This window comes from Macrotis lagotis, chromosome 1, assembly GCF_037893015.1.
Source record: "Macrotis lagotis isolate mMagLag1 chromosome 1, bilby.v1.9.chrom.fasta, whole genome shotgun sequence".
Classification (NCBI taxonomy): domain Eukaryota; kingdom Metazoa; phylum Chordata; class Mammalia; order Peramelemorphia; family Peramelidae; genus Macrotis; species Macrotis lagotis.
In genome coordinates this window covers 894,053,272-894,080,047 of record NC_133658.1, presented here as the reverse complement: position 1 = coordinate 894,080,047, position 26,776 = coordinate 894,053,272, and the positions used below count along the sequence as shown (strand labels likewise).

The following is a 26,776-nucleotide window of genomic DNA, read 5'->3' as shown; positions in this document are numbered from 1 at the left end:
GAATCAATTCACAATTCCACCAACATTGTAGTAGTGTGCCAGTTTATCCAGGTCCTATCAACATTATCTGTTCTGGTTCTTGCCCTCACCAGTTAAAATAATGTCTCCATCCTAGATATCATTTCTTAGAGTAATGGATTAAAAGCTTTATATACTAATAATGATTATATGATATACTAATAATGATCAAGTTCTTTGATCTTTCCTCTACCTCCCCCAATCCCATGATAGTTTATCTGGGCTCATGCAATAAATGGGTAACATTACTATTTATGCAGGCTCTTTGTGATCTGCCTGTGTAATATAATCAGTTTGGGGTTAGTTACAGCTGGAGCATGCCAGCATGTAATCGTGCCTCAAAAAGATTCACATGGTGTCCCTTGAAATATTTAGTATATTGTCATTTGAAGTTTTGCTATGCTATGGCCAGATTGAGATTCTCTGGTCACTTGTTGAGGGTGTGACTTTTGGAGAAGAATTTTTGGAGGGATTCCAGAAAACAAGACTGACTAGAGTTCCTCTACAATAGGAGATCATTGATTTTCTCTCTCTCTCTCTCTCTCTCTCTCTCTCTCTCTATATATATATATATATATATATATATATATACACATATTAAATGCTAGAAAGTATCCAAGGCAGTGGCAGTACTGTGGGATGAGTAGTTCAACCCTGCATTCCATTCTTCCATGGCATTGCAAAGGGCATGGGGCAAGACCCAAGTGAGAGTCCTTAAACAAGAGAATTCTTTCTAATGAATGCTCTCCCTTTGTATCTATGTTTAGTTATCTGAGAGGCTTCAGAATTTTGCATTGCAGCCCCCTTGGGGATTTCCAACAACCACTTGTTTCTGTGGCTAAAGTTGTTCATGGGGTACAGGAATGATATTGAGAAACCATAGGTCTTCCCCTATTTGCTTAAGTCAGATTAAAGGGTTCCTATGGTACTGGCTCATATCCTCACTGGTTATTATTAATTTATTTTTTCTTAAAATAAATTTTATTCATATCTTCTGTCTTTATACTAGTCATTTCTGGAATCAGCCCACACATGCTTGCCATTAGTCCCAAAGCTGAATTATCCCCTTGTGATAAAAGACAGCAATTAAACAAAGTCAGAGACCAAGACTGACAGCATGTACAGTATCCTTCACCCATAGTTTGCTTCGTGTCTGCTAAGAGGAGGGAAGCATGTTACAGTATTTATTCTCAGGGTTCAAGTTTGTTAATTATAGTTCATCATAGTTTTGTCCAATAATAATGGTTCTTTAATGAATATGATTATAGTCATTGTGGAACTTGGGGAAATCAAAGAAGTTGGATTAGATGAACACTCAAATCCCTTTCAACCCCAAATCTATGAGCCTATGATTCTTCTCTTAGTTCTGTTTCCTGTACTCTGTGTTAGTTCATGCAAATCTCCTCATGCTTCTCTGAATTCCTCAAAGACCCAGCTCCATATTCCATGCTTATAATAATAATAATAATAATAGTATCAAATACTTATTGTCCCCAAATTATATGGAACATTAGTTTTTTGAGTCATGTCTGACTCTCTCTGACCCTATTTAGAATTTTCTTGGCAAAGATATTGGAATAATTTACCATTTTCTTCTCCAGCTCATTTTACAGATGAGGAAACTGAGACAAATAGAATTAAGTGATTTACCTAGGGTCACACAGGTAGAAAGTGTCTAAGATCAGATTTGAACTCTATAAAATAAGTCTTCTTAACTCCTGGCTGGCACTGTATCCATTTAGCCACCTAACAGCCCTTAGTATGATAAGCTACCCCCCCACCCCAACGCTGTTTTTAAATATTTTTTTTAAAGCATATATGACCATGAATGGAATCTCTGAATCAAAATGTATGGGTCAGTTGGTCACTTTGCTCATGTAATCCCCCCCCCCCCCATATTGTTGAATCAGTTCACAATTCCACCAGCATTGTAGTAGTGTGCCAGTTTATCCAGGTCCTATCAAAACGATCTGTTCTGGGTTTTACCCTCACCAGTTAAAATAAATGGAAAATTTACTTTTACATGTCACCATCCTAGAATAATGAATTAAAAGCTTTAATATGAAAGTCTTTCAACTTTTCAGCTTCCAACCTTAATATTCCTCTTGAGTCTTCACAATCATTTCTCTGGTCCCTGATGAAATGGTTCCAACATTAGAGGCTAGAGACAGAGTTCTCTGAACAGCCAGGTGGCCAGGCTCATTCTCCTTTCAGAAGTCAAGGAATTTGCTAAGAATTCAGCCAGGACTCCCTGACTCTTTATTTCAAAAATGAGAAACGAGACCGATTGCTCTAGGGGCCAGGGGTGGAGTTGGCGAGTATAACAGGATCAAGGTTCACTAAAGTTGGTACCTCTGGTTTTGGTCTGTAAAGCATCAGTCCCCCCCCCCCCATCTCCACCTAGGCTGACCAATAAAAATTGCATGGAATAGTTTATTATGAACTACTTAACCTCCTTCATCTCTTGCTGTTTTCTCTGCAGAAAACGTTTCTGTTTCACTGCTCCGGGTGTTCACCTTTCGTTCTCTGTTTGCTTTCAGAGACTTTCCAAACCGCAATTTCGGGATCTATTAAAAGAAACATAAAATACCAAATTGGTTAGAATTCTTAACATTTAAAAATATGACTTATTGTTATTACAGCTGAGCTAAGACCAATTAGACGACATTTTGGAATTTGGTCTTTGGGACCATTTCACCTGGCCTCTGTGGGTATTGGCTGTCTCTTTTAAAAGTGTGGTTTTCAGGGGAGGGGGGCTAAAAAAAAGAGGGACCCCTGAATTTGCCAACAGTTTCTCATTTTGTTTTCTTAATCTTAGTTTCAAACCCTAGTTTTTATTCTTAAAGTAACAACTTGAGAATTTATGTGTATGTGTGTATACATAGCACCTTTAATCCAAATGGGCCTGAACGTGCTTTATAAACTAAGCAAACTGACAGATTAACTGGATAAATTGGATTTGCCCATCACACAAATGTACCAGTACACTTTGGGAGTGGATTGTTTGGGTGGGTTGCACGGGCATTATGGGGTGGAGGATAGATCATGAATTTTCATACCAGCACAATCTGGGTTCAAATCCTCCCTCTGACACAAATTAGAATTATGACCCCCAAGAAAATTGCTTAATCTCTCTAAAACTCAGTTTCCTCATCTGTAAAATGGTCATTATAATGGCCAACATTCCCAAATGTATTGTAAGATTCAAATGACATTGCATATGAGAGGTTTTATAGATTTTAGTGCTATGTAAATGTTATTTATCATTATGAATTTTAATCACAACATGAAAATATTTTAATTATTAAAGTAATGGCCAACATTCTCAAACATATTGTAAGATTCAAATGACATTGCATATGAGAGGTTTTATAGATTTAAGTGCTGCATAAATGTTATTTATCATTATTAATTATAATTACAAATATGAAAATATTTTAATTATTAATAACAAGAACCACTGAGCTATACATTGTCCCATTTTAACTAAAGAATTAAGCCAGAAATTGGATTTTCTAAGTAGGATAAGAAATGAGATGGTAGAAATGGAAGGTTCAACCAAAGGTCTTTTTTTCTTTTTGGAGTTTTTCCAAGTCAATGGGGTTAAGGGACTTGCCCAAGGTCATACAGCTAAGCAAGTATTAAGTGTCTGAGGCCAGATTTGAACTCAGATCCTCCAGACTCCAGGGCCAGTGGTCTATCCACTAGACCACCTAACTGCCCCTAAGAACTCCTTTTAATTAACTTTAATGAACTCTCATGCTAAGGTTCTGGTCTACCCTAAAAGGCATATTTAAGATAATATAGTTTAACTCCCTTATTTTACAGTTGAGGAAAATGAGGGACAGAGAATTGAAACAGTCAGTCAACAAGTATTTATCAGGGACCTACTTTGTGCCGGATGCTATGGAAGGTGCTGAGGATATAGAAAAATAAAACAAACTAATCCCCATCCTCAAAAAGTTTACCCTCTTTTAAGGGTTCTTAATTTGAGGTTTATGACCCTGCAATGAGTCTGAGGATGGATTTCAGGGGATCTGTGAAGTTCAGCAAACATTTACATCTTGATTTTCAATGACTTGTAAATATAGTTTAGAATTATCTACGAGCATAAAAACATGCTTCTGAGAAGGATTTTCTAGGTTTCCTTAGCCAAACAAAAGGTCTACGACATAAGGTGAGGAGCACCTGTTCAAATTATGTCAAGGGTTCCAAGGTATGCATCTCTGAGTTTAAATATATGCAAGGTAATGAATGAGGGGCAGTGATCTGTCCAAGGTCATGCAGCTAGCTAGTGACAGAACCTATTCTGAATCCAGAGTACATCTCCAGTGCTTTTTCTACCAAACCACACCAAGAAGTTTAATTGCTAGGTATACAGAAAGGTTAAGTAATTTGCCCAGAGTCAGAGAGCTCATAGGGATCAACCGAAGTATACAATCCACTTTGCCACTCTGGCCCTTTAGCAACCTCCAGGGTGGTTTGCCCTCTAGTATAAATCAAAAGACTTCTTTCCAAAATGTCGTGTAAAGCTATTGATACTTGAATCCCAAACTAATATTCTTTTTCATCATTATTTTGCAGCAAGTGCTGACTGATTCTGATGTGGTGTCTCCAGAAGGCTGCATCAAAAAGGTAGGAGATCTTTTGCTGCTATGTCACTGTGTGGTACAGGCTTCCCAGGTGCTCTTAGTGGTCCTGGGATTCTGTGTGAGTCCCAGGGCCACATCTGTTCTGGATGTTAAGTGCGTATTTGGATGTTAAGTGCCTATTTAAGACAGACAGGATGCATGGAAACCTCACTTGTTCATGTGGATTGACAGAACCAAGATTCGCGTGAAATCATAATGCTTTCAGTTTAGGAAACTGAGGACATTGTGAGCAGGTAGGGGAGTCATTTGTTGTGTGATCCTAATTCTTCCAAGTCAAGAAGGGGTTTCACCACTTTGGGAGGTGGCAGCTATTAGATTATTTTAGAAGTTATTATTGCTATACTTTTATATAGATCTGCTCTGAATTTCAATGGCTATATCGATGCTCTATGTTCCTTCATCTACATAATATATGCAAATGATGTATATGCAAATACACCAATAATCATATGTAAATAGCATAAAATAATTTTGCTTATAAACCTATTTCCATGAGATCCGCAAGCACATCCAAAGGAATCTAAACACATGCATATATAGATACATGAAATACTTTAGTATCAGGCTCCTTTAGAAAGGCAAGGGCAAAGTAATATTTATGTGCACACACATGTCTAGATGTGTAAACACATACATGCAATAGACACGTGTATGTACACACATGTACATTTGTGGATTTTTAAACATACTCCATTAACTTTGAAAACAAATGAGTAGGCATAGTCAATATTTCTAACTGGAAATTCAACAATGGGAAAGGCTAATCCTTTCTCATATAGAAAGAAGACATCAGTTAAGTCGACCAGCTATTAAATTCAGAAGCAAATATCCATCCCAAAGCAGTCCGATAACCAACCTTGCACTCGCTAGACTGTTAACTACCCTACCACAGCTTGACTCACATGGACAGAGAGGCATCTCTCTAATGGGAGGGCTCATACCACTAGCAGCAACTGCTGTGTGATTTTAGTAATCAAGCAGTACGATAGACCTTTCATTCAGTTGTTGTTCTGTTTCCTGAACTAAGGAAGGAGGATCGTCTCTTATTTTGGCTTTTTCCCTTAAGGTAAAAATGGCAGGCTTCCTGTTGGTTAAAAATATTTCCAGAATAAACCATAGCAAGTCTCATCCAGATCTTTCTTATCCAGATCCCCACTGGGAAGAGTAATATGGTCCTATTTGCTATTAGTGAATTGACTTTTTGTAATCAAATTCCCATCGAGGGTTATTTTCTCAATGTGAGAATGACTATTGGATTTCTCCTGGTCAAAATGCGTGCTTGAGAAATGTTGTCACATATTTTGGAATTGGCAACGCCGTCATATATTTTGAATTTGGGCCGAGGCCCTAATATAGGGATATGGGAGCCATCTTACTCATCATTTCTGAACTTTGAGAGTTAAAAGAAAACACTCATAGGGTTCTGCCAAATATGATGAAACCCTATCCCTGTCCGGCTCCGGAGAGAACTGGAGACACAATCTTTAGACATATCTATCTGCAGTGGGGAGAACCAGTCTCCTCTTACTAGGTTAACTCCAATAGACCTTTATTTAGAAATCAGGTTTCCCATAGGGCTCAGTTTCTGACCCTACGAGGGACCTCTAGCAAGAAGGATGAACTTTTTACCTTTCTAATCTCCATAACTCATTGGAAGTGTCTGTGCCTCAGTGGGATCTTTTTGTCTGAGAAGACACGGGTTGAGAAGGTGACTGAAAACGTTATTCTGATTCTCAAAAACCACTTAGCAGAATGAAATAAATTTTCCCAGGCTGATGAGCACTGAGGTCTTTCTTAAGTCTTCATTTCATCACAATGCAAAATGAGCTATGCTGCCTTGCTTTTACCTCTATTGGTCTCTGTCTGTCTGTCTCTCTATCTCCCTCTCAATTTTTTAATTGTCTGCTTGACATCCTATTGCCAACAAGTAATAATTTTCCTAAAGGATACAAGACCAAGACAGTAGGAGTTATTATTTCTTCTTATTAAAAAGCACATAATTTGACTTTTTTTTGCTTTCTCCTGTAAGGGGACTAATTCTACACACTTTAAAAGTATACCCACCCCTCTGCCTCCAAACAAAATATTGTCTTTCCCCACTCTTTAGTCTGGAGCACAGCCATTTAGTCACTTGGAGCAAGGATCCACTCTGGGACATTATGTCGCTGAAGGGCATTGTAGGGGAACAGTAGCAAGGGTTTATGAGGTGGTAAATTTATGGAGAGATGGGTAGTAGGGTTTTACAGCCAGGCTAGGAAAGGTCAGAGCTGTAAGGTAAAGAGTTCAAGTCTAAATGTAATGGTTTGTGAAGAGACAATTGATAGACAGCTTTTCAACTCAAAAAATATTTTTTTTCCTAAAGCATAGAATCAGGAAAAATTCTCTACTCTGCCCCCTCCCTCTTGAATTCTATGGTAGTTATTTCAGAGAACATTGGGCACATGGGTTTTGTAAAAGGCAGAGGATGATCTGGAGAAATGGTTTCCTTCTAACAACAGAAAGGTGAATTTGAGAGGATATCTTACTGTTTCCATCCTCATTTCCCACAGTCATGACTACATAGGACACAGACAACTACTTGGAAGTCTGACAGCCACTGAACTCAGACCCCAGATAATCTGGATCTGAATGAATGACATTCTGTGCTCCTAAATTATCTGACAGTCAGGGCAGATGTTATTTTAGGGAAAATGGGCTGGTCCAAAGAGGAGATTCTGGAACATGAAATATAAATAGCTGAGTCCAGCCAGGTGGCACAATGAGCTCTGGGTCTGGAGTCCAGAAGACCCGAATTCAAATTAACCTCAGATACTTTCTAGTTGTGTGACCCTGGGTGTGACCCTGGGTAAGTTACCTAATATGCCTAGTAGTAGCATAACTAGGAAAAGTTCTACTAATTATCATTAGACAGAAGTCTTTCTCTCCTCTAATTTTTAGTATTTCTTTTAAAAAATTTATTTAAGGCAATGAGGTTAAGTGACTTGCTTAAGGCCACACTGTGTCAAATTTGAACTCAGGTCCTTCTGACTCCAGGGCCGGTGCTTTATCCACTGTGCCACCTAGCTGCCCCTCTTTAATTTTTATACAAAGAATTTCTCCTAACATCACTTTTAATTTTGAAAATGTCTTCTCAAGGTTTTCTTGAAATGGGGCAAATCTCTGGGCCATCTGTATACAGGATTGGGTAGGGGGAAAACAAGAACAGTACAAAATTAGCCTAATGTATGAAGTATGGGACTGAAGAAATTCAGAACCACCCCACTCTTAGTGTGACTTTGGACAAGTCAGTGAAATTCTCTACATTTCAGATGTCTTTCTGTAAAATGCGGGAGATGATGGCATTTGTGGGAAATAGTGTGATATCTCCATGGATTCTATTGAAGGTTTTCAGCAAAAACTATTGATAAATGAAATCATGAATAACAATGGTAACCATGAGTTTTTATGAGATAAGTCCTCTTATGAATGGGAAACCCAGACACTCTTGTATCATCAGACTGGGCGTGTGGAAAGAAGGGTCATGATGAATAGTTGGACTCCTCCAGATATTTAGAGGAAGCCTTCCTCCCCCCAATTTTAAAAGCCCTCAGGATGTTGGGTGGAACCCTGTGCAGGATTTGTGTGAAGTCATGGACAATAGTCACACAAAATAAGAAGATGTAGCTAACTGAGCTGTTGTCTGGATCCTTGGAGGGAATGTCTGCATCAAAGAGATCAGGACATCACTGATGTATTTCCTAGGGTCTTTTGAAAATTGAATCTGTAAGGAAAAGCTCCCTCTACCAATGAGAATCAGCACCTGCTCTTCCATTCAGAGTTATAGGGGGCATTGTGGTGGTTGGAAGATAAGACATTCATAAAGCCACTGTGGACTTGAACCGAGCTCTTCAGAATGCAAAGATCAGACTTCTCTCTACTACAAAACTGGAAGGTACAACAGAGTAGCAGTCAAATTCAAGTTTTAATAAAAATTTATTAAAATTATAGCATGGCAGTTGTATTGACAAAAAAATCATAGAGTACAGTTATCCCTTCCATAGGGTTTAGGGAAGGAGTGGGAACCTTTTTCCTGCATTTGGATATTTATAATATCATTTCACTGCTGTATTTGATCAAACATTTAATTAATTCACCCCTAAAAAGTCCCTAGATTTATCGAATTTTGAATCCTGCCTGTGGTTGTCTTGGCAGTACCAGACCAAATGATCCATGAATTGGACATTCCCCACCCCTAGGTTTAAGGGCATGAAACCTCATGATTTGGAAAATTCATGTAAAATTTTTAGCCCTCCCTTCATATCAGAGAAGTCTGAATTATTATAGTAAAAGATAAACTATATTGATATTAAACAACACACACATTATATATATATATATTCATTTCTGAGTTCCTAAATATTTTCTGTCTCATCTGCTAGCTTAACTTTTCATCTGTGGTTTCTTCAAAATTTTCCCCAAATTCTCATTTACTTTCTTAGACTAACTTATGATATTTCAAAACTGAGATGGAGAAAGTTAAGATGTGGGTAGGATAGCTATAACAGTAAAATAAAGTGGTAATAGAACTGCTAGTTGGTACAGTGGTTACAACACTGCCCATAGAGTCAGGAGGACTTGAGTTCAAATCTGACCTCACCTCACATACTTCTTACTGGCTGTGTGACCTCAGTCACTTAACCCGGCTTGCCTCAATTCCCTCAACTATACTATGAGCTGGAGAAGGAAATGGCAAATCACTCGGGTATCTTTGCCAAGAAAATTCCAAATCAGGTTTTGAAGAGTTGGAAGTAACTGAACAACAGCAATAGTACTGGAATGGTAGCCATGGGGTTATGGAATAATAGCAATCATAGAAGAATGAACTCTAATTATGTATTCTTTACTATATCAAGTAAGTATGCCTACCATATGATACCAAGAGAAATCTATCTATGATGGGGTGGATACAATTTGGGAGTTAGCTATTGAAAAAAGTGAAAAATTGAAAAAATACTATTACAAATCCCTCACCCCCATGATCAGTATACTAATGAGCCTCTCTGATGATAGCACTTTCTTGATCTCCTTTAATGTTAGTACCTTCCTTCTGCTAATTATATTCAATTTATTCTGATTATATCTTCTTTGTACATAGTTGTTTGTACACTTGTCTCCCCCCTTAAACTCTAAGCACCTTGAGGGCAGGATCTACTTTTTGCCTTTCTTCATATCTCCCAAGGCTTGGCACAGTGTGTAGCATATAGTAGGCACTTAATAAAGGCTCATTGACTTTTGATTTAGGGATGCTTGTCCTTAAACCAAGTGACATAGTCTATCACAGATCCCATGTCAAGAGATTTCCCAATTTGTTTTTTTCCCACCAATGTTTCTGTCTTATTGTCAATAATACCAATCAAGTACAAGTCTTTTTTTGCAAGACAAATGGGGTTAAGTGGCTTGCCCAAGGCCACACAGCTAGGTAATTGTTAAGTGTCTGGGACCGGATTTGAACCCAGGTACTCCTGACTCCAAGGCCGGTGCTTTATCCACTATGCCACCTAGCCAACCTAAGTACAAGTCTTTGAAAGAGGTTTTCTGTAGAAAGCAAAGATATTTCTCCTCTCTCAGACTCAATTTCCTTATCTATCAATTCGTACTCAACAAACTTTTATTAGGTACCAAGGGCAGCTATCTGGCACAGTGTATAAAATGATGACTCTGAAGTCAGGAGGGTCTGAGTTCAAATCCAACTTCACATACTTGATACTTACTAGCTGTGTGATTTGGAGTAAATCATTTAATCCTGATTACCTCATATTTAGGACCTGATTCATATCTGGCCACTGGACCCTGATGGTTCTGGAGGACAAAATGAAGCTGGTGACTTAGCACAGCACTCCCTGCCTCAAATCCATTTCATGTCATGGCATCATCTCTCTGATATCATGTTCTTCCTTGAGAACAAAGGAATAATGTCGTCAACGTCATCATCATCATCATCATTATCATCAAACACCTACTAAATACTAGATACTGTGCTAATTTCTAGGGATTACCTAGAAAGAAAGGCAAAAACATATACTCTGTTCTCAAAGGAGCCCATAGTTTAATGGATTAGGACTGAATTAAAGGATGACTATTACAGCTCCTTCCAGCTCTATTTCTACTATTTGTTATTCTTATATCTAATATAATATAAGGTACACATATTATATAATTCTATTATATACTTATATATTATCTTTTTAAATATTTGGATTTTAATATTTTAGTTAGAGAAGAGCTTAGCCGACAAAAATAAGATTCATGCCAGGGAGGAGGGGTGAGGAGAAAGACTAGACTATTTCTGAAACCTTCTAGCCGCCCAGCCCCCTGCCTATCAATCATCAGTGACTTCATTCTTCCCTTCTAAGGGGCACCAGGGTTGGGGGGGTGGAGATGGGGGGGTTGGCCTCTGCCTCTCTGCCTCCTCTCTCCCTCCCTGCAGTTCCTCCAACTAACTGCAAAGTAACCCAAGCTCCACAGCATTCTGATTTAGCCTTATGGGAGAGGTGAAGGATGGAAAGTCTCTGCCCCAATTGGAAATGTTCTCATTTTCCCTGCATGATGTCTTCTGTGGGATAACCCAGAGTGTCTTTAGCTTTTCCTTAAAAGTCACTTTGGATGAATGTCAGGGATTCAAGCTGGGGATAGGGGTGGGGGTGGTGTAGAAAGGAAAGGCCTTTGCAAAAACCCTTCTTCAGGATGTACGAGTTTTTCTGAGTGTGGTGACAGGAGACCTCAGGGACTTCTCTCTTCACTAGACTCTCTATTTAGTCTCTGTTTACTTAGAGGGAATAGCCTAGGGGCTACTGGAGAGAAAACATCTGTGGGAGATAATCTATAGAGTTATCTATCCATCACTCTTGTCCACTCTGTCTCCCTTGAGAGTAAGCTGAGAAACTTGTAATGAAAAGAGCTGGTGAAGAGGCTTCGGGGACAAATAAAAAAGACATGTTAAGGGCCAGCTAAAAATGGATAGACGGCATCATTAAAGCTCAATAGCCCTCTTATCAAAATCCAATAGGATAGACGTTTGGCAAAAGGCTGTAAATTTATTCTTTGACTTTCTCCAGAGCTGGAATTTATCTGTTAACATGAATATCCTACACAGGGCGAGATAATATCAGTGAAAGAGAGTTAGATTCAATCTCTTGGTTGATATGAAAGGGTGGAAGGAAGGAAAGGGGGGGCGGGGGACACATCACACCAAACAGTCTTGCTCTTTGTCCAATTTTTGTTTATTTTCTCTTTACAGCTTGTAATGTAAGGAAGTGTTAATACAGTATGACTAGGGAGAAAATGAAAACCAAAGTTGATCTTTTTTCTCTCCCCCACTCCCCCCCCCCCCACTTAATAAATAAATAACGATGAATTTGCTCTCATGGACCTAAGACTAAGGTGGGGGTGAACAAAAAAGGGAAGGAGACCCCACTGGGGCTTCTCAAGCGCCTTGCTTCATATCAGATCACTGCCCTAAGGCAGCATCAATCCCACTAAAATGCATTGCTCAGATGGAGAGTACCAAATAAATTAGAGCTAATAAAGTTGTACGAGAAAGAAAAAGAATGAGAGAGAGAGAGAGAGAGAGAGAGAGAGAGAGAGAGAGAGATAGGCTCATAAATCTATCCAAGTTTATTATGTTGTACAAAATGCCACAGGTCATAAAAGTCATCTGATATTTGCACCCGGCTTTGTCAAAACTGGATGATTGGCTCATAATTATGATAATTTGTGAAATGATTATTTGGATATTATAACCATAGCTTGTCCCACTGGGCTGTTGTGAAGACATTTTCTATAGTCTGGGCCATCAGGAATGGCCTCTGGTAACAGGGGATGTCGAAAGGTCTCCGAGGGCCTCTCCCAATGGGATGACTGGGGCTTGATAAAGGATGGTTCCAAGGAGCCAGAAATCAGACTTCAATAAGCAGGCTGGAAGGTAGCGAGAAGACGGAGGGAACCGCTAACTGTCTTTTGTGAAGCAATTACTTGGGGGAGGCCACACACCCTGAGGCCTAAGCAGGGTCTATCATAATACCAGATGCACCACACACACACACACACACACACACACACACACACACATGCTCACTCACAGTTCTAATTTAAGATTTAACTCAACTTGTTTAGAGAACGAAGAGTCCTTTTAATGCCTGGCTTCCTAGGATGAACCCTCTGCTGGGGTTATAGGGGAGTCTTTTTCTTATTAAAAGTAGGATTTGATTGTATGTCTGTGTCTGTGTGCCTGTGTTTTGGATAGGTGAGAGTTGGGGAAACAGGAAAATCTAATAATGCTATGGAAAGGTCACTAAAACTGGAGTCTAGGTCTTGGTTAGATCAATGGGAAAAGACTTAGTTCAAGAATCCAAGGATCCAGATTCAATTCTTAGCTCTGCCTTCCATGCCAATACTTTTTCCAATCAGGGCTTCCAACTCCAGATCTAATGTACTGGCAGCTTTTCCAGAATGCTCCCTACCCTCCCTATACCCAACAAGTGCACACACACACACAAATCAAGCTTACAATACTTGCTACCTATGATAATTTTGGACAATTCTTTCTCTTAGTTTCTCTCATTTCCTAAATGAAAGGTTTACACTAGATGAATTCTAAAGGTTTCTCTTAAGTTCCACATCTACCATTGGATCACAAAACAGCTGTATCTTTTCAAATGGTGGCTTCGGCAAGCAATGGAGAGAAGTTAGGCTAGGATTGGGGTAAGAAATAAAGTGTTTCCCCATCTGAGATATTATACATCTCTGAGGTTTAAAGGATTTTGTTTTTATACTAATCGCTTTGTGAGCTACAATTTGTATGACATAGTGGAAAGAACAGTGGTCCTGGGGTCAGATCCTGCCTATAATGTTTACTAATTATATACCATTGAGTCACTTTTACCCTTCTTGGTTCTTAATTCCTTCCTAGTTAGAGGAATGGGTTGAACAAGATGACCTCAGTCTATGACCCCAAGAGGAGAGAAGGCTGAAGATTAGAACCTTTTGTCCCAGGAGTGGGTCCCAAATGTGCTCCCAATTTCCAAGTCTTACAATACAGCATAAACCTCTGTAGAGATGAGAGAGGGCTTTGCAACCAGCTACAACCCCTAGTGGACAAGGGAATAAACCTTTCAATCTTGGAACTCGACTTCTTTAACTCAATGGTGAGAAACTCCTCTATTCAGGTTCATTTAGCTGTTGTCTCCCCCCCCCCACCTTCCCCACCCCCCAACCTTGCCCAGATCATGGCCCTCTGGGCTGACCAGAATTGTCCCTGGAAATGGCAGGAAAGAGCCTTGATATTCACCATCCGGTCCTCCTGGGGTCTTGCTCATCGATCCAGCCATTTCGTAGAGGGCTCTAATTTGCTTGTTATATCAGTTATGTCTTTATGAAATCAAAGTATACTTAGCTGCTGCAAACAGAGGCAGCCCCGAGTTGGTTTTGATAATCTTTGGCTGAATAGGCCTGCTTCATTCCAATAAGCCTCGGACAAAGGGCCGGACAGTTGGGGGAGAGGGCCTTTTTTTTTTACAACATGTCTCTCTTGCCATTGTGAGCCAGCCGCTAATAAAAGAACTAGGAGTCCATTAATTCAGTGAATGAACATAGAGTAAAGTCAGTCCCCTCTCGAGAACAATAATAAGGGAGGTCAGCTCTGGTTGCCATGGAAACTAAGTACTCCTAAGAAGTTTGCATCCTTGATTTTGCTGAATCAAAGCCCCCAAAGTGAAGAGGGGCCAATGCATCGAGAGCTAGGACCGGAAAGTCAGAAAGTCCAACCTTGACTGGGCCGACTCTGTCCCCCCTCACCTGCCCCCCCACCTTCAACTGGTTTTTTGGTTGGTTTATTTTTTTTTTTGGCAGCTACCTTTGATGGATTTCCCTCCACTTTGCCCTTTGGTATTATTGATAGGTTGCTTCCTTTCTTCCTTCTCCTATCTTCCACTCAACCATTCCTCAGCCCTGACCCCCATTGGCCAATTTAAGGGGGTGTGTGTGTGAGGGGGGGAACCTGTTGACATCTGCTTATCTGAAGAGTCTTTCTTTGGAGGCCCTTGGGAACATAAATCAAGGGACAGGGCCCTATCGAGGATAGACGCCACCCAGATGACCTCTAAACTAGCCTACAGCCAGCAGCCCCTGAACTTGGTACCGGGTGATGAGTTTCAGTTCTCAATATTGTCAATATTCAGGACCGATAAGGATGATTAATGGCACACTAATGTATATCTGATCTGGAAGCTATGGCAAGCCCAAGACTTGGTGACGACTTCCGGGTTTCATTAGAAAGGTGACCTTTTATCATTCTCTCCCCCACCCCAACACCTCCCTTCCATATTAAGTTCATTCTCCACCCCCCAGTTCTCTTTCCTTTATCTACATTTTCATTAAACCAGCTTTAAACCACCAGATTAGTCCAGGGAACAAGGCAACTAATTAATTTTCTTCCCATTAATTTATAACCTGCTGTTTCTGTTGTCATCTTTAAGTGATCTGCTTGTCCAAAGGCCTAGTTCCTGTTCTGAAGTGACTTTTGGGGGGGTACTAAAGTTAGACCCCTTTGGGGAAACAGACTTTGGACTCCCCTTCTTACAGCTTCTTTGCTTCTAAGCTAATCACCCTGAAATTCCTCCTGAAAGGAAGGGAACTAGAAAAGTCCCCCCCACTCAAATTTTTATTGTTGATGTGTTTGCTTCTTAAGCAAAAGAAAAAAGAGGATGAGGAGAGGATGCTTCTCACCCTCCCCAAGAAAAGTGGCTAGGCCAGCTTGTGAAATATAGCTGGGATGGGGGAGGGGGAGGGTGGCTAGGAGGCATGGCAGCAGCCTCCGGTTAGTTTAAGAATGCCAGAATGCCCTGGGGGACCCCAGACTGCCCCTGCCAGCCGGCCTCTGTCAGAGCCAGGGCCTGTCCTGTCTGGAGCCCCAAATCAGCTTTGGGAAGGTCATGTGAAAGAAAATCCTCAATCATGAGGAAGCCCCTGCCCTCCTGCCCCCGTTGACATTTTCTGACAAAGCCCGAATCAGAAGAGCAGACAAAACATCCCCAGTTTGGGAGAGGTAGCCTCTGGGATGTTAACTTCGAAGGTAAACAAATGGACCTTGATTTCCCCTGCTTTATAAATCCCAGAGGAAGGGATACAGATACCCTGGGATCAAATCAGAGACATTACACAGTTTTCACCAGAACGCACAGAGCCGATTCTACAAATTAAATTCAAAAATTGTGTATTAGATGTCTACTGTATTCAAGGTATTGGGGCTACCCAGGCTTAAAAAAAAGGGAATCCCCTGTCTTCAAGGATCTTACATTCTGCTTATCATGTGGGTAGGTGAGCAAATAAAAATAAAGACAAAGTATTTTTTTAATTTGAAGACTTGGAAAGACCTTGTGTAGAGGTTAATGTTTAAGCTGAAGAAAACTAGTAATTCTAAGAGGAAAAGATGAAGGAGGGCAGATGGAAGCCAGATTGTAGAGAGATTTAAATGCCAGACTGAGGAGTTTGTATCTTATAAAAAGAGGCGGTAGGGTACCATTGATGATTCCCAAGCAGAAGGGCAAGCTCAAATGTGAGTTTGCATCTGGGGATTGGAGAACAGAGAGACAGGAAGCCCGAAGACCACTTAGGAGATGGTTGCAATAGTCCAAGTGTCAGATAAGAAGGACTTGACCTAAGTTAGAACCTCTTTGAGTAGGAAGGAGGAGATAAATGGTATTGGAGATAGAAATGACAAGATCTGGTAACTGTTTAGATCTCTGTGGAGGAAATGGCAAGAGGGAAAAAAAAACATAGGATTATTCATTTAGAACTGAAAGCAAATTTAGGAACCATCTAGTAGCTAACCCCTTTATTTCATGGAGGAATCAAAACTGCAGGACAGAGAGATTCACCAATGTCACACAGTCAGTTTGAAGCAAAGCTAGAATTTGAACCCAGGTCTTTTGAATCCAAATCCATGCCCTTTTCACTTCAGCGGGAACTACTTGCTATTAAAATAAAGCAGGATTTTAAAAATAAACAGGCTCCCGGCACTCCCCAATGTGTGGGGCTCTCCAGCTACTAATGATTTCCACAGTCTCTCTCTATGAGTGCTGTTAAGAAAGATGACATCAAGTCGGACGGCTCTCTTAGCCAGAATTAAGTTCTGAAGCAGGATTTATTGTGTACATAACTGGCGTTATAAAAGCCAGATGGGAGAGCCAATAAAATCTCCAATCTTCAGGTGTGTGCGAGATGGAGTTAATTAAGTTGGGCAGTGCTATTAGGAGGGGGGAAAATATATCAGTTAAGGAGCCCATTTAGCCTTTTCAGTCTTAAAACACAAACACACACGTGTGTGCGATCACACACACACACACACACACACACACACACACACACACACACACAGAGTCACAGATTCATATGGTCATTGTATTGGGTGTCAGAAACAGGCCAGGAATTAGCTCCTTCCAAGGTGAGCTTTTTCTACAAAGTGAAAATGATCTGGGTAGCCTCCATTAAATTTCTATGACAAACTCTGATTATCATCATTTTAAAAGCTGAAATACAGGCTCCTGTTCATTTTAGTCTACAAATAGAGGACTTCTAATATTTTTTCTCGCAGGATCTAAAATAAAGTCTCTCCTTTTCTCCCTCTCTCCCACCCCCATCTTTCTCTCCTTCTCTCTCTCTCTTTCTCACCCTCCCTCTTTCCCCCTTCTCTCTCTTTGTTTTATCCTTTTAGATTAGATTGATAGAATGGAAAGAGGACTGGCCTTGAAATCTTGTGACCCGAGTTTGATTAAAAGTAATAGGGTATAGGGAAAGAAGGTTAGATTACAGTAAGCATTGGAGTATGATTTGGCCACCAGTGACTAATAACTGTGATTTTAGGCAAGTCAGCCTTCTTTGGGCCTCAGTTTCCTCATCTGTAAAATGAGAGAGTAAGGTCTAAATGTCTCTAATTTCCTTCCAGTTTCTCTCTCTCTCTCTCTCTCTCTCTCTCTCTCTGTCTTTTCTATCATATATTATATAATATAATATAATTATATATAATGGAGAGGATTTTATAGGTTATGTTTTTATATAACCACATTATATATATATATATATATGTGTGTGTGTGTGTGTGTGTGTGTGTGTGTGTATTTAGATGGATAGAAGATAGATAGATAGATAGATGATTGATAGATAGATAGATAGATAGATATTCTAATAGCACTAGTTAGGTGATCATGGGCAAACTGTCTTGCCTCTCACACCCTCAGTTTTCTTTTTTTTTTTTTAAAAAAAAGGAAGATCATGGAGCAGCTAAGTAGTGCAAAGGATAGAGCACTAGCTCTGGAGTCAGGAGGACCTGAGTTCAAATCCAGCCTCAGACACTTAATAATTGACTAGCTGTGTAACATTGTACAAGTTACTTAGCCCCATTGCCTTGCAAAAACAAAAAACAAAAAAGGAAGATCATGACACAGATTTCTTTCTCATAGAATCAAAGACCTAGAATTGTAAAATGTATTAGAGATCATCTAGTCTAACCCGTTCATTTATAATTGAGTCCCAGAGAGACCAAGTGACTTGCCCAAAGTAATACAGGGAATGAGAGGCAGGATTTTAACTCATATCTTCTTAACTCCAGAATGTTCCTTGTAACACTTGAAGGTTGATAGACAAATGAATTCTTCTTTCAGGAAAAAAAAATTAATGTAATTTAATTCCTTGTCTTAAGGAATTTATACAGACTAGTAGATACAATTAGAGATTGCTCATTAGCTAGATATGTGTTTTGAATTGTATATTTGGAGATAGCTTCAGTCTCTTTCTCTACTATATTTTGCTTCTTTGGTTTTATCCCCAATTAGATCTTGCCAGAGAGAATGTCAAATTTCTATCCATCTTTGAAATGATGCCTTAAATCCAAGCTCATAGGATCATAGATTCATTCAATAAATGAAGATTTAAGAGATTTATCTGTGCCAAATACTGGTGTTGGAAATTAAAGGATACAGAAAAATGTTCCTGCCCTCAAGTAGCTTACATTCTGGAGCAAAAAAACCAAAACCCTGAAACATGGCTAAGTCAATAAAAATATTTATAAAGGAAATAGCAAGTATTTCAGGAAGGCTTAGTTTTAAAACTATGACAGATCTTATAAGTCATCTCTATTCATGTCAAATTCTACTTATAGAAACAAATTCCTGTCTTGAATATTAAGAAAATCACAAATTGACATTTTTTATTTTTATATATTTTTTTGTTAAATATTTCCCAAATACATTTTAATTTGGTTCAGGAAATTTTAGAGGTTTGCCAATTTGACATCTCATATCTAGTCAATTTCCTTCATTTTATTTATTCATTTAAAATTTAGCTGATACCTTTAGCTTTTTGTAATTTTCTTTTATATTACCAACACATAAGAAGCTCTCTTGAAACAAATTTGAAGCAAAAATCAATTGAAGCAAAAATAATCAACATAATAGTACATGCAGAATTCTACATTCATAAAGTCCACCTCCCTACCAAGAGGAGTCTATTGCATTTCATCATCTCTGTGACCAAGATCAGTTGTTGCCTTGACTCTGAGACCAGATGCCTTTTAAAATATTTTCATTTATAGCACTATGGTAATTACATGTATTTTTCTCTTTTACTTCCACTTTCTTTGCTCTGCATCAGTTCATATAAAACTTCTTATGTTTCTTTGTGTTCCTTGTATTCTTTGTTTCTTACAGTCTGATCACATTTTATTCAGACATACAGTGGGGAAGATATTTATGACAGCAAACCTAACTATGATTCCATTGCATCCATATGCCACCATCTGTTCATCCATTCTCTCTGGGGGCCAAGGATATAAGCAGTTTGTTGACTCTGTTCCCTTAATTTCAAATTATTTTCCATAACTCCAATCCTTTTATTTTTACAGAGTAGAAGAGATATTAAATGATTTCACCAAGGTCTCACCACTAGTGATGGTCAGACTCAAATTTTCTCACTCCAAGTTCTGAACTTTCCCGTCTATACCAGGCTGTCTCCATGGACCCATGGTAGAACTCTGGCTACTTTGGTGTGAAGATTGGAAATGCCAAATTATCCAAGAGACAATGGAAATGATATTTCTATTCAACCAGAGACTCATGGGAGCCAAAACTTATGTCATATGCAAGATGAAATTTTGATTCCATTATTCTATTTTGATAGTTAGGCAGCTAGGTGGTGCCACAGTGCCAGAGGAACACTGTACTTGAAGTCATGAAGACTCATCTTCTTAAGTTCAAATCTGGCCTCAGATAGTTCCTAGCTATGTGGCCTTGGGCAAGTCACGTAACCCTGTTTGTCTCAGTTTCCTCATCTGTAGCATGAGTTGGAGAAGGAAATGTTAAAACATACCAATATTTCTGACCAGAAAACCCCAAATGGGGTCATGAGCAACATGACTGAGCAACATTTTGACAAATCCATGGACCTGTGACCTTATAGAAAAGGATTCTAGAATATCTGATCCTTGAAGGCAAGGAATATTTCATTTTTGTCTTTGGATCCAGCACAGTTCCTAATACATAGTTGATTATGATAAAGGCTTGATTGAGTGATGTCATCCACGCCTTCTCATTCTGAATTATTCTTGCCATTGCTCTACAAATCTGCATAAGGTATCCTGGAAGTCTGTCTTTGTTTTTAAAATTAATTTGGAAGCTCCTAGGTAGAAGCCAGTTGGTATCAGCCGAATATACTAAGTAACATTTTCTTGTGATACCTCCCTCTTGATGAACTCTCCTTTTTTAAATCACATATACTCTTTTTTTAAAAATTTTTTGCAAGGCAATGGGACTAAGTGGCTTGCCCAAGGCCACACATCACACACTGTTGATATTGTGTAGAACAGCATAGAGAGTTCTGGCTCTGAAGTCCAAGGATCTGAGTTCAAATCCTACTTCTGCCACTTACTATCTTTGTGATCTTGATCTGGTAGCTTAATATCTCCTGGTTTCAGTTTCTTCATTTATAAAGCAAAGGCACTGGACTAGATTCAATTCCACCCAATAAACATTCATTCATTGCCTCCTCATTGTGCTAAGTGAGGATACACTTAATCAAAATTTAAGGACAGTCCCTGCCCTTAAGGGACTTCTGAAGTCTTTTCCATTCCAGAACTATGAGCTGTCTTTTGAGTTACTTCTAGGATTAAAGTCATCTTTGTAAATGTTCTGCCATCTGTTTCCACCTGACTTTTCCAATTGCTTTGTGAGTTGGCAGAGATTTTGATTCACAGTGTACAGAATCCATATTGTTGTTTGTCCTTTGTTCTCAGAGAAGATGATGACATCAGGGAAAGGATGCCATGACAAGCAAGTGAATTGGATGTGAGTGAGAGGGTTTGTGCTAAGTCATCTGCCTCATTTTCTCCTCTGGAGCCATCTGAGTCCAGTTGCAGATATGAATCAGGACGACTGGAGATGGCCCTGCACATGAGGCCATTGGGGTTAAGTGACTTACCTCAGATCACACAGCTTGTAAGTGTCAAGTGTCTGAATCTGAATTTGAACTCGGGTCTTCCTGACTTCAGGACTATTGTTCTATCCACTGTGCTACCTGACTGCCCATTAAGAAAGAAAAACAGTTTCCTCATGTCGCATTGTCCATTAATTCTCAACATTCACTGTGCTTGCCAAGGAGTTAAGGAAAGTGATACTGGTTGGAAATGAGGACTCCCTCCCTTCCAAAAGGATGATAGGGTTACAAGGATTTTAATTCTATAAATCCACGTCTGTCCCACTGAAATTCTCTGGGGAAGCCACTAGAGCACTGTGGAATTTTTGTTCCAGCTGAGAATTCACCTGATTTCAAACAATGAGACTACTGCCAATCGGAGGAGTAGAGTTTGGGATGTGGTGAATGTAGAAGGAACAGAAGTCATCTGAAGCTTTCCTACATGGATGAGAGATTCAAGCCCAACACCTCTGACTGCAAACTCACAGAGTAAAGGATACTTTAGTCTGGAAAAAAATTACACAATTCTCCTGAAGTATTAGTCCCCAGATGATCTCACCCAGTCAACATCCAGCACCCACCACCCACCATCTGTCACCAACATCATCAACACCTGTCTTTATCCATGGAGCCATGCTCCATCTCTCCTGTATATATATATATATATATATATTTACTAAGTATTCTCCCCTCCCACAACCACCACTACCTCTAAATACAGGTTTCTGTGGAAATCAGATTGGTGATGCAGGTGGTATTAAGTTTCTCTGGGAAGTCTGTCTCATCATTAGAATCAGAAGGTATCTGAGGGACCATGGAGTCTCAAAATCCCCTCTCCAGCATCACTGACAAGTGGTCATTCAGACTCTACCTACTGGACTCCAGGGAGGGAGTTCACAGCCACCAGAGGCAGTGCCTTACACAATGCACAGGTTCTAACTGCAAGGAATGTCTTCTTAAAATCAGAGCTAAATTTTCCTCTTGATGACTCTTTCAATGTGCTTACTATATTCTTTATATTCTGTGTGTGTTTGTGTTTGTGTGTGTGTGTGTGTGTGTGTGTGTGTGTGTGTGTGTGTAGGTGGGTTGGGGACCAGGAAAGGTTATTTATGGAAGGCAAGATTTGAGTTGAGATTTGAAAGAAATTAGGGAAGCCAGGAGACAGAATATTCTAGACAGTAGGGACAGTTAAAGAAAAAGCTGTGGCAACTAGGTGACATGATGAATACTCTGGAGTAAGGAGGACCCCAGTTCAAATCCTGCCTCAGACATTTCCTAGTTGCATGACCCTAGGCAAGTCACTTCACCCTTTTTGTCTCAGGTTCCTCATCTGTAAAATGAGCTGGATAAGGAAATGGTAATCCATTCCAGGGTCTTTGCCAAGAAAACTCCAAATGGGCTGATGAAGAGTAATCAACTAAATACCAACCTCATGGAAAAAAAGCACAGTTTAATTCAAGACTCTGGATTTGCACCCAATTTTTTCTCAGATAAAATAATCACTTCCATTTCTGCTTAATTCATGCTTGGTCTTAATACTTCACATTCAAATAGGGTGCAGTGGGAAATGGGTTGCATGGAAAGTCATAGGACCTGCACTGCCTGGATGATCTTGGACAAGTCTCTAGACTTCAGTGCACTTCTTTATAAAACGAGGGGGGTTGGACAAGACAAGCTCCATGGACCCCTCCATGTGTAAATCTGTAATCCTATAATTCTCAGCTATTAAGAGATCTCTCAGAGGACTATACACTCCTAGAGGTCAGGGACTGTTTCCCTTTGGTTTTTGTATGTTCAGCATTTAGTCTATACTTGGGAAGCAATAAGGCGCCCCCAGCCTCAGCTTTCTCATTTGTAAAATGAGGTTAATAATAACAACATATTCACAAGTGCATAGTGATGGTGAAATGAGATAATAAATTCAAATCACTTCGTAGTTCTTAAAATTATATAGAAATGTTACCTGTTGTTATTAAAAGTTTGTTAAATTGGGCAGCTAGGTGGCACAGTAGATAGAGCATTGATCTTGGAGTCAGGTGACAGGAGTTCAAATCCAGCTTCAGGAACAAGACACTAACTAGCTGTGTGACCCTGGCCAAGTCACTTAACCTCACATCCAGGATCATCTCCACTCATCCTTAGTCATATCTGGCCTCTGGATCCAGATAACTCTGGAGAAGAAAGTGAGAATGGTGACGTAGCGCAGCATGCTCTCAAACAAATCCAATTCAGGTGCTTGTCCATATATCACTTCCTTGATGTCTTGGTCTTCTTTGAGAATGAAGGACAAAACCATTATTATAAATTGAACCAGTATAAATAATGAGCAGATGAGGAGAGAATAGAGTATCTCTGGGTGTTTGGAGCATCAAAGAGTAGAGTCGAGGAAACCCAGAAACAGTGATTTGCCTAAAGTTTGAAAGGTAGGAAATGTCAGAGGTAGAGTCTGAACTCAAGTCCAGTCCCCAAAGCTAGTGATCTTGCCACTGTATATATCAGATCCCAGAGATGACAGGGAGCCAGCAAATTTCTGCCCTCTGGGGGCTAAGCACAATAATACTTAGCCCTCTTCTACGACTAAAACCCTTCCAATACTTGAAGACAGCCACCAATTCCCACCCTAAGCCTTTGGTCTTCCAAGACCACAAGATCTTCGGTTTCTTCACCTGATCATCCTATGAACCTGACCTTGGTCCCCATAGCCCTTCTGTTTGCCCCTCCTCTGAACTCTCTCCAGTTTGGGATTTTGTGAGGCTAGGGAACTGCTCTATGTCAGAATGTTGGGGGACTCTTGAACTGAAGGACTCTCAGTTAGTATAAGGCATTGCTATTTAATACCATTCCGCTGTCTGAATGATGTCGTCCTGTAGCTGCTGCTGCATCTGACGGTAACAGGATTCATTATTCTGCCTGACATTTGTTTCCATCGGCCAGGGCTGGACTGGGGAACACAGTTTCTTCTTATCCAGTTAACAAGATGTTTTTCCAGTAAAGTGTTGATAAATTAAGTAATAAAAAGCAAGGCTTATTATTTTCTGTTGGAACAGTGCCTCTGTTATTTCTGAGCCCTAGCCAACACTCTAAGCATTATCCCCAGAAATGTTTGCATTGCTGGGGATGGAAAACTGTAGCATAAAAAGAGACTGGTTCAATACTAGGCCATTTAATTCAACAAGTGTTTAGAAAGAGCCTACTATGGGCCAGGTGCTACCGGGCGCTAAGGAAATAATGACAGCAATGAGCCATCTCTGACTCAGGGCACGGATATTCTACCAGGGTGAGAAGATACAAAGTACACACAGACAGAGAAGTATGAAGTTTATGCAAAGTAATAGAAAGTTATTTCAAGAGGAGAAAAAACTAACCACCAGAGGGCAAGGAAGACCTTGTGGAGGAAGCAGTACCTGAGTTAGATTTTAAAAGAAACAAGATTTCAGCCAACAGATCACAAGAAAAGATGTTTTAATGTATGTGGAGGGGACAAAAGATATTTATTAGGTACCTACTATATGACAAACACTATGCTAAGCATTTTTACAAATATTCTTAAATTTCAACCTCCACAACAACCCTGGGAGGTAGATATTACCATTTTGCAATTAAAGAAACTGAGGCCGATAGGAGTTAAGTGATTTACCCTGGGTTGCCCAGTTAAGAAGTGCCTGAGTCAGAATTTGAACTCAGGTCTTCCAGATTTGAGGCCCAGTTCCCTATCTACTGTGCCATCTAGTTGCCCCCTATGGTTAAATTTCTACAGAATCTCTTCCTCGGAGCTTATCTACTTTAAAGGCCAGATGTGCATCTGAAGCATATAGGACAGTTAGGTGGTCCAATGGATAGAGCACCAGCCCTAGAGTCAGAAGGACCTGAGTTCAAATCCAGCCCCAGCCACAACACTAATTAGCTGTGAGACCTTGGCCAAGTCACTTAAACCTGATTGCCTTGCATCCAGGACCATCACCAGTCATCCTGACCTATATCTGGCCACTGGACCCAGATGGCTCTGGAGGAGAAAGTGAGGCTGGGGACTTAGCAGAGCCCCCCTTACTCAAATCCAATTCACATGCGTGTCAAAGGCATCACCTCCCTGATGCCATGATCTTCTTCAAGAATAAAGTACAAGGGGGCAGTTGGGTGGCACAGTGGATAGAGCACCAGCCCTGGAGTCAGGAGGACCTGAAAATCCAACCTCAGACACTTAATAATGATCTAGCTGTGTGACCTTGGGCAAGTCACTTAATCCCATTGCCTTGCACCCCACCCCCAAATAAAAGAAAAAAGGACAAGAGGAAGATAGGTGATACAGCCCTGGAGTCAGGAGGATCTGAATTCAAATCCAGCCTCAGAAACTTAATACTTAGCCGTGTGTGCCCATAGGCAAGTCATTTAACCCTATTGCCTTGAAAAAAAATCCCCCCCCCCCCCAAAAGGACAAACAGCAACAAGATGTGGTTGCTAAGCACCACTCTGATCATCAAAAACATTCTTATTTTTCTTCTTCCAGTGCTTAGCACTGCATCTGGTAAACAGTGGGTGCTTAATAAGTGTTTATTGACCGTAAATGTTTATTCTGCTCATGAATTACAATGACCAGTGGGAAGAGAAAAGAGCAATCAATGATCAAGCATTTATTAACTACCTACTGTATGCAAGGTATCAGCAATACAGACATCTAACTGAATTTCTTTTATTTATATTTTCTTAAAAGTTATTGACATCAGATCAAAAGATTCAGAGCAGATACTTGCTGGTCCCACTGGTCATGACTCAGGACAAACCAAAGCAACATATTTCCATCAATAAGGATCTCTGCTTGTAATTGAATTTGGTCTCTGTGAGCATTCATTTGGTGGGAGAAAGGAAAGAGTGGATCCATCTTAGCTCTAGCCTTGCACCCTGCCTGCCACTGCTGTTTAAAATGACTGACAGGGGCCCGAAATAGCCTCGGGCCAAGACAGGAAAAGGCCTTGACAGGTTGTTGAACTGGTCAAGCTGAGTGGGTCAGCTTTTCAAGAGCCTATTGTATCTTCCAGGTTGAGGATTTCAGAGGGAAGTGACTCAGGATATCCCTCAGGGATAAGTGGACCCCAAAACATATTTCATGGTAGATAGTGCTCTCTGGCTTTTCTTTCTCAGCTCCAGCTCATGAGCCATGGTCTGCCTTTTGGACCGTAGATTCAATCTTTGGAAAGTCAAATCAATTCAGATGCTTGTTGCTTGGAGTTCTAGGAATTCAGGTCCAGTCAGTTTTCCTACATGTGAATCAAAAGCAGGAATAGGCATGAGTCAGTGGAAAGATCATTGAGTTTGAAGGTAGAGGACCTGGATTCAGATTCCATTCCCAGATGACCTTGGGCTTTTAACGTCTTTGGGATTCAGTTCCCTTATCCATAAAATGAGAGGGTTGACCTGGACAAAACTCAGTTCTTTCCAGCTCTGAATTCACCATCCTAAGAGCCCATACAAACATGTTTCTCTTAGCACAGGATTTCATATACAGTAAGCATGGGTGGCACAATGGAGAGAGCACTGGCCTTGGAGTCAGGAGTTTAAATTTGACCTCCGATACTTGACTCTTACTAGCTGTGTGACCTTGGGCAAGTCACTTA

General features: G+C 40.1%; 1 protein-coding gene across 3 annotated transcripts in view; it reads left to right on the top strand.

Annotated features, from left to right (window-relative positions):
- Nucleotides 1-26,776, top strand: part of PRDM16 (PR/SET domain 16) — a 385,859-nt gene that overhangs the window by 49,262 nt on the left and 309,821 nt on the right. For all 3 annotated transcript variants that reach the window (XM_074218664.1, XM_074218663.1, XM_074218665.1), the window contains exon 2: nucleotides 4,603-4,653. In XM_074218664.1, coding sequence (XP_074074765.1) covers nucleotides 4,603-4,653 — 51 coding nt within the window. The remainder of the gene's footprint in view (nucleotides 1-4,602; nucleotides 4,654-26,776) is intronic.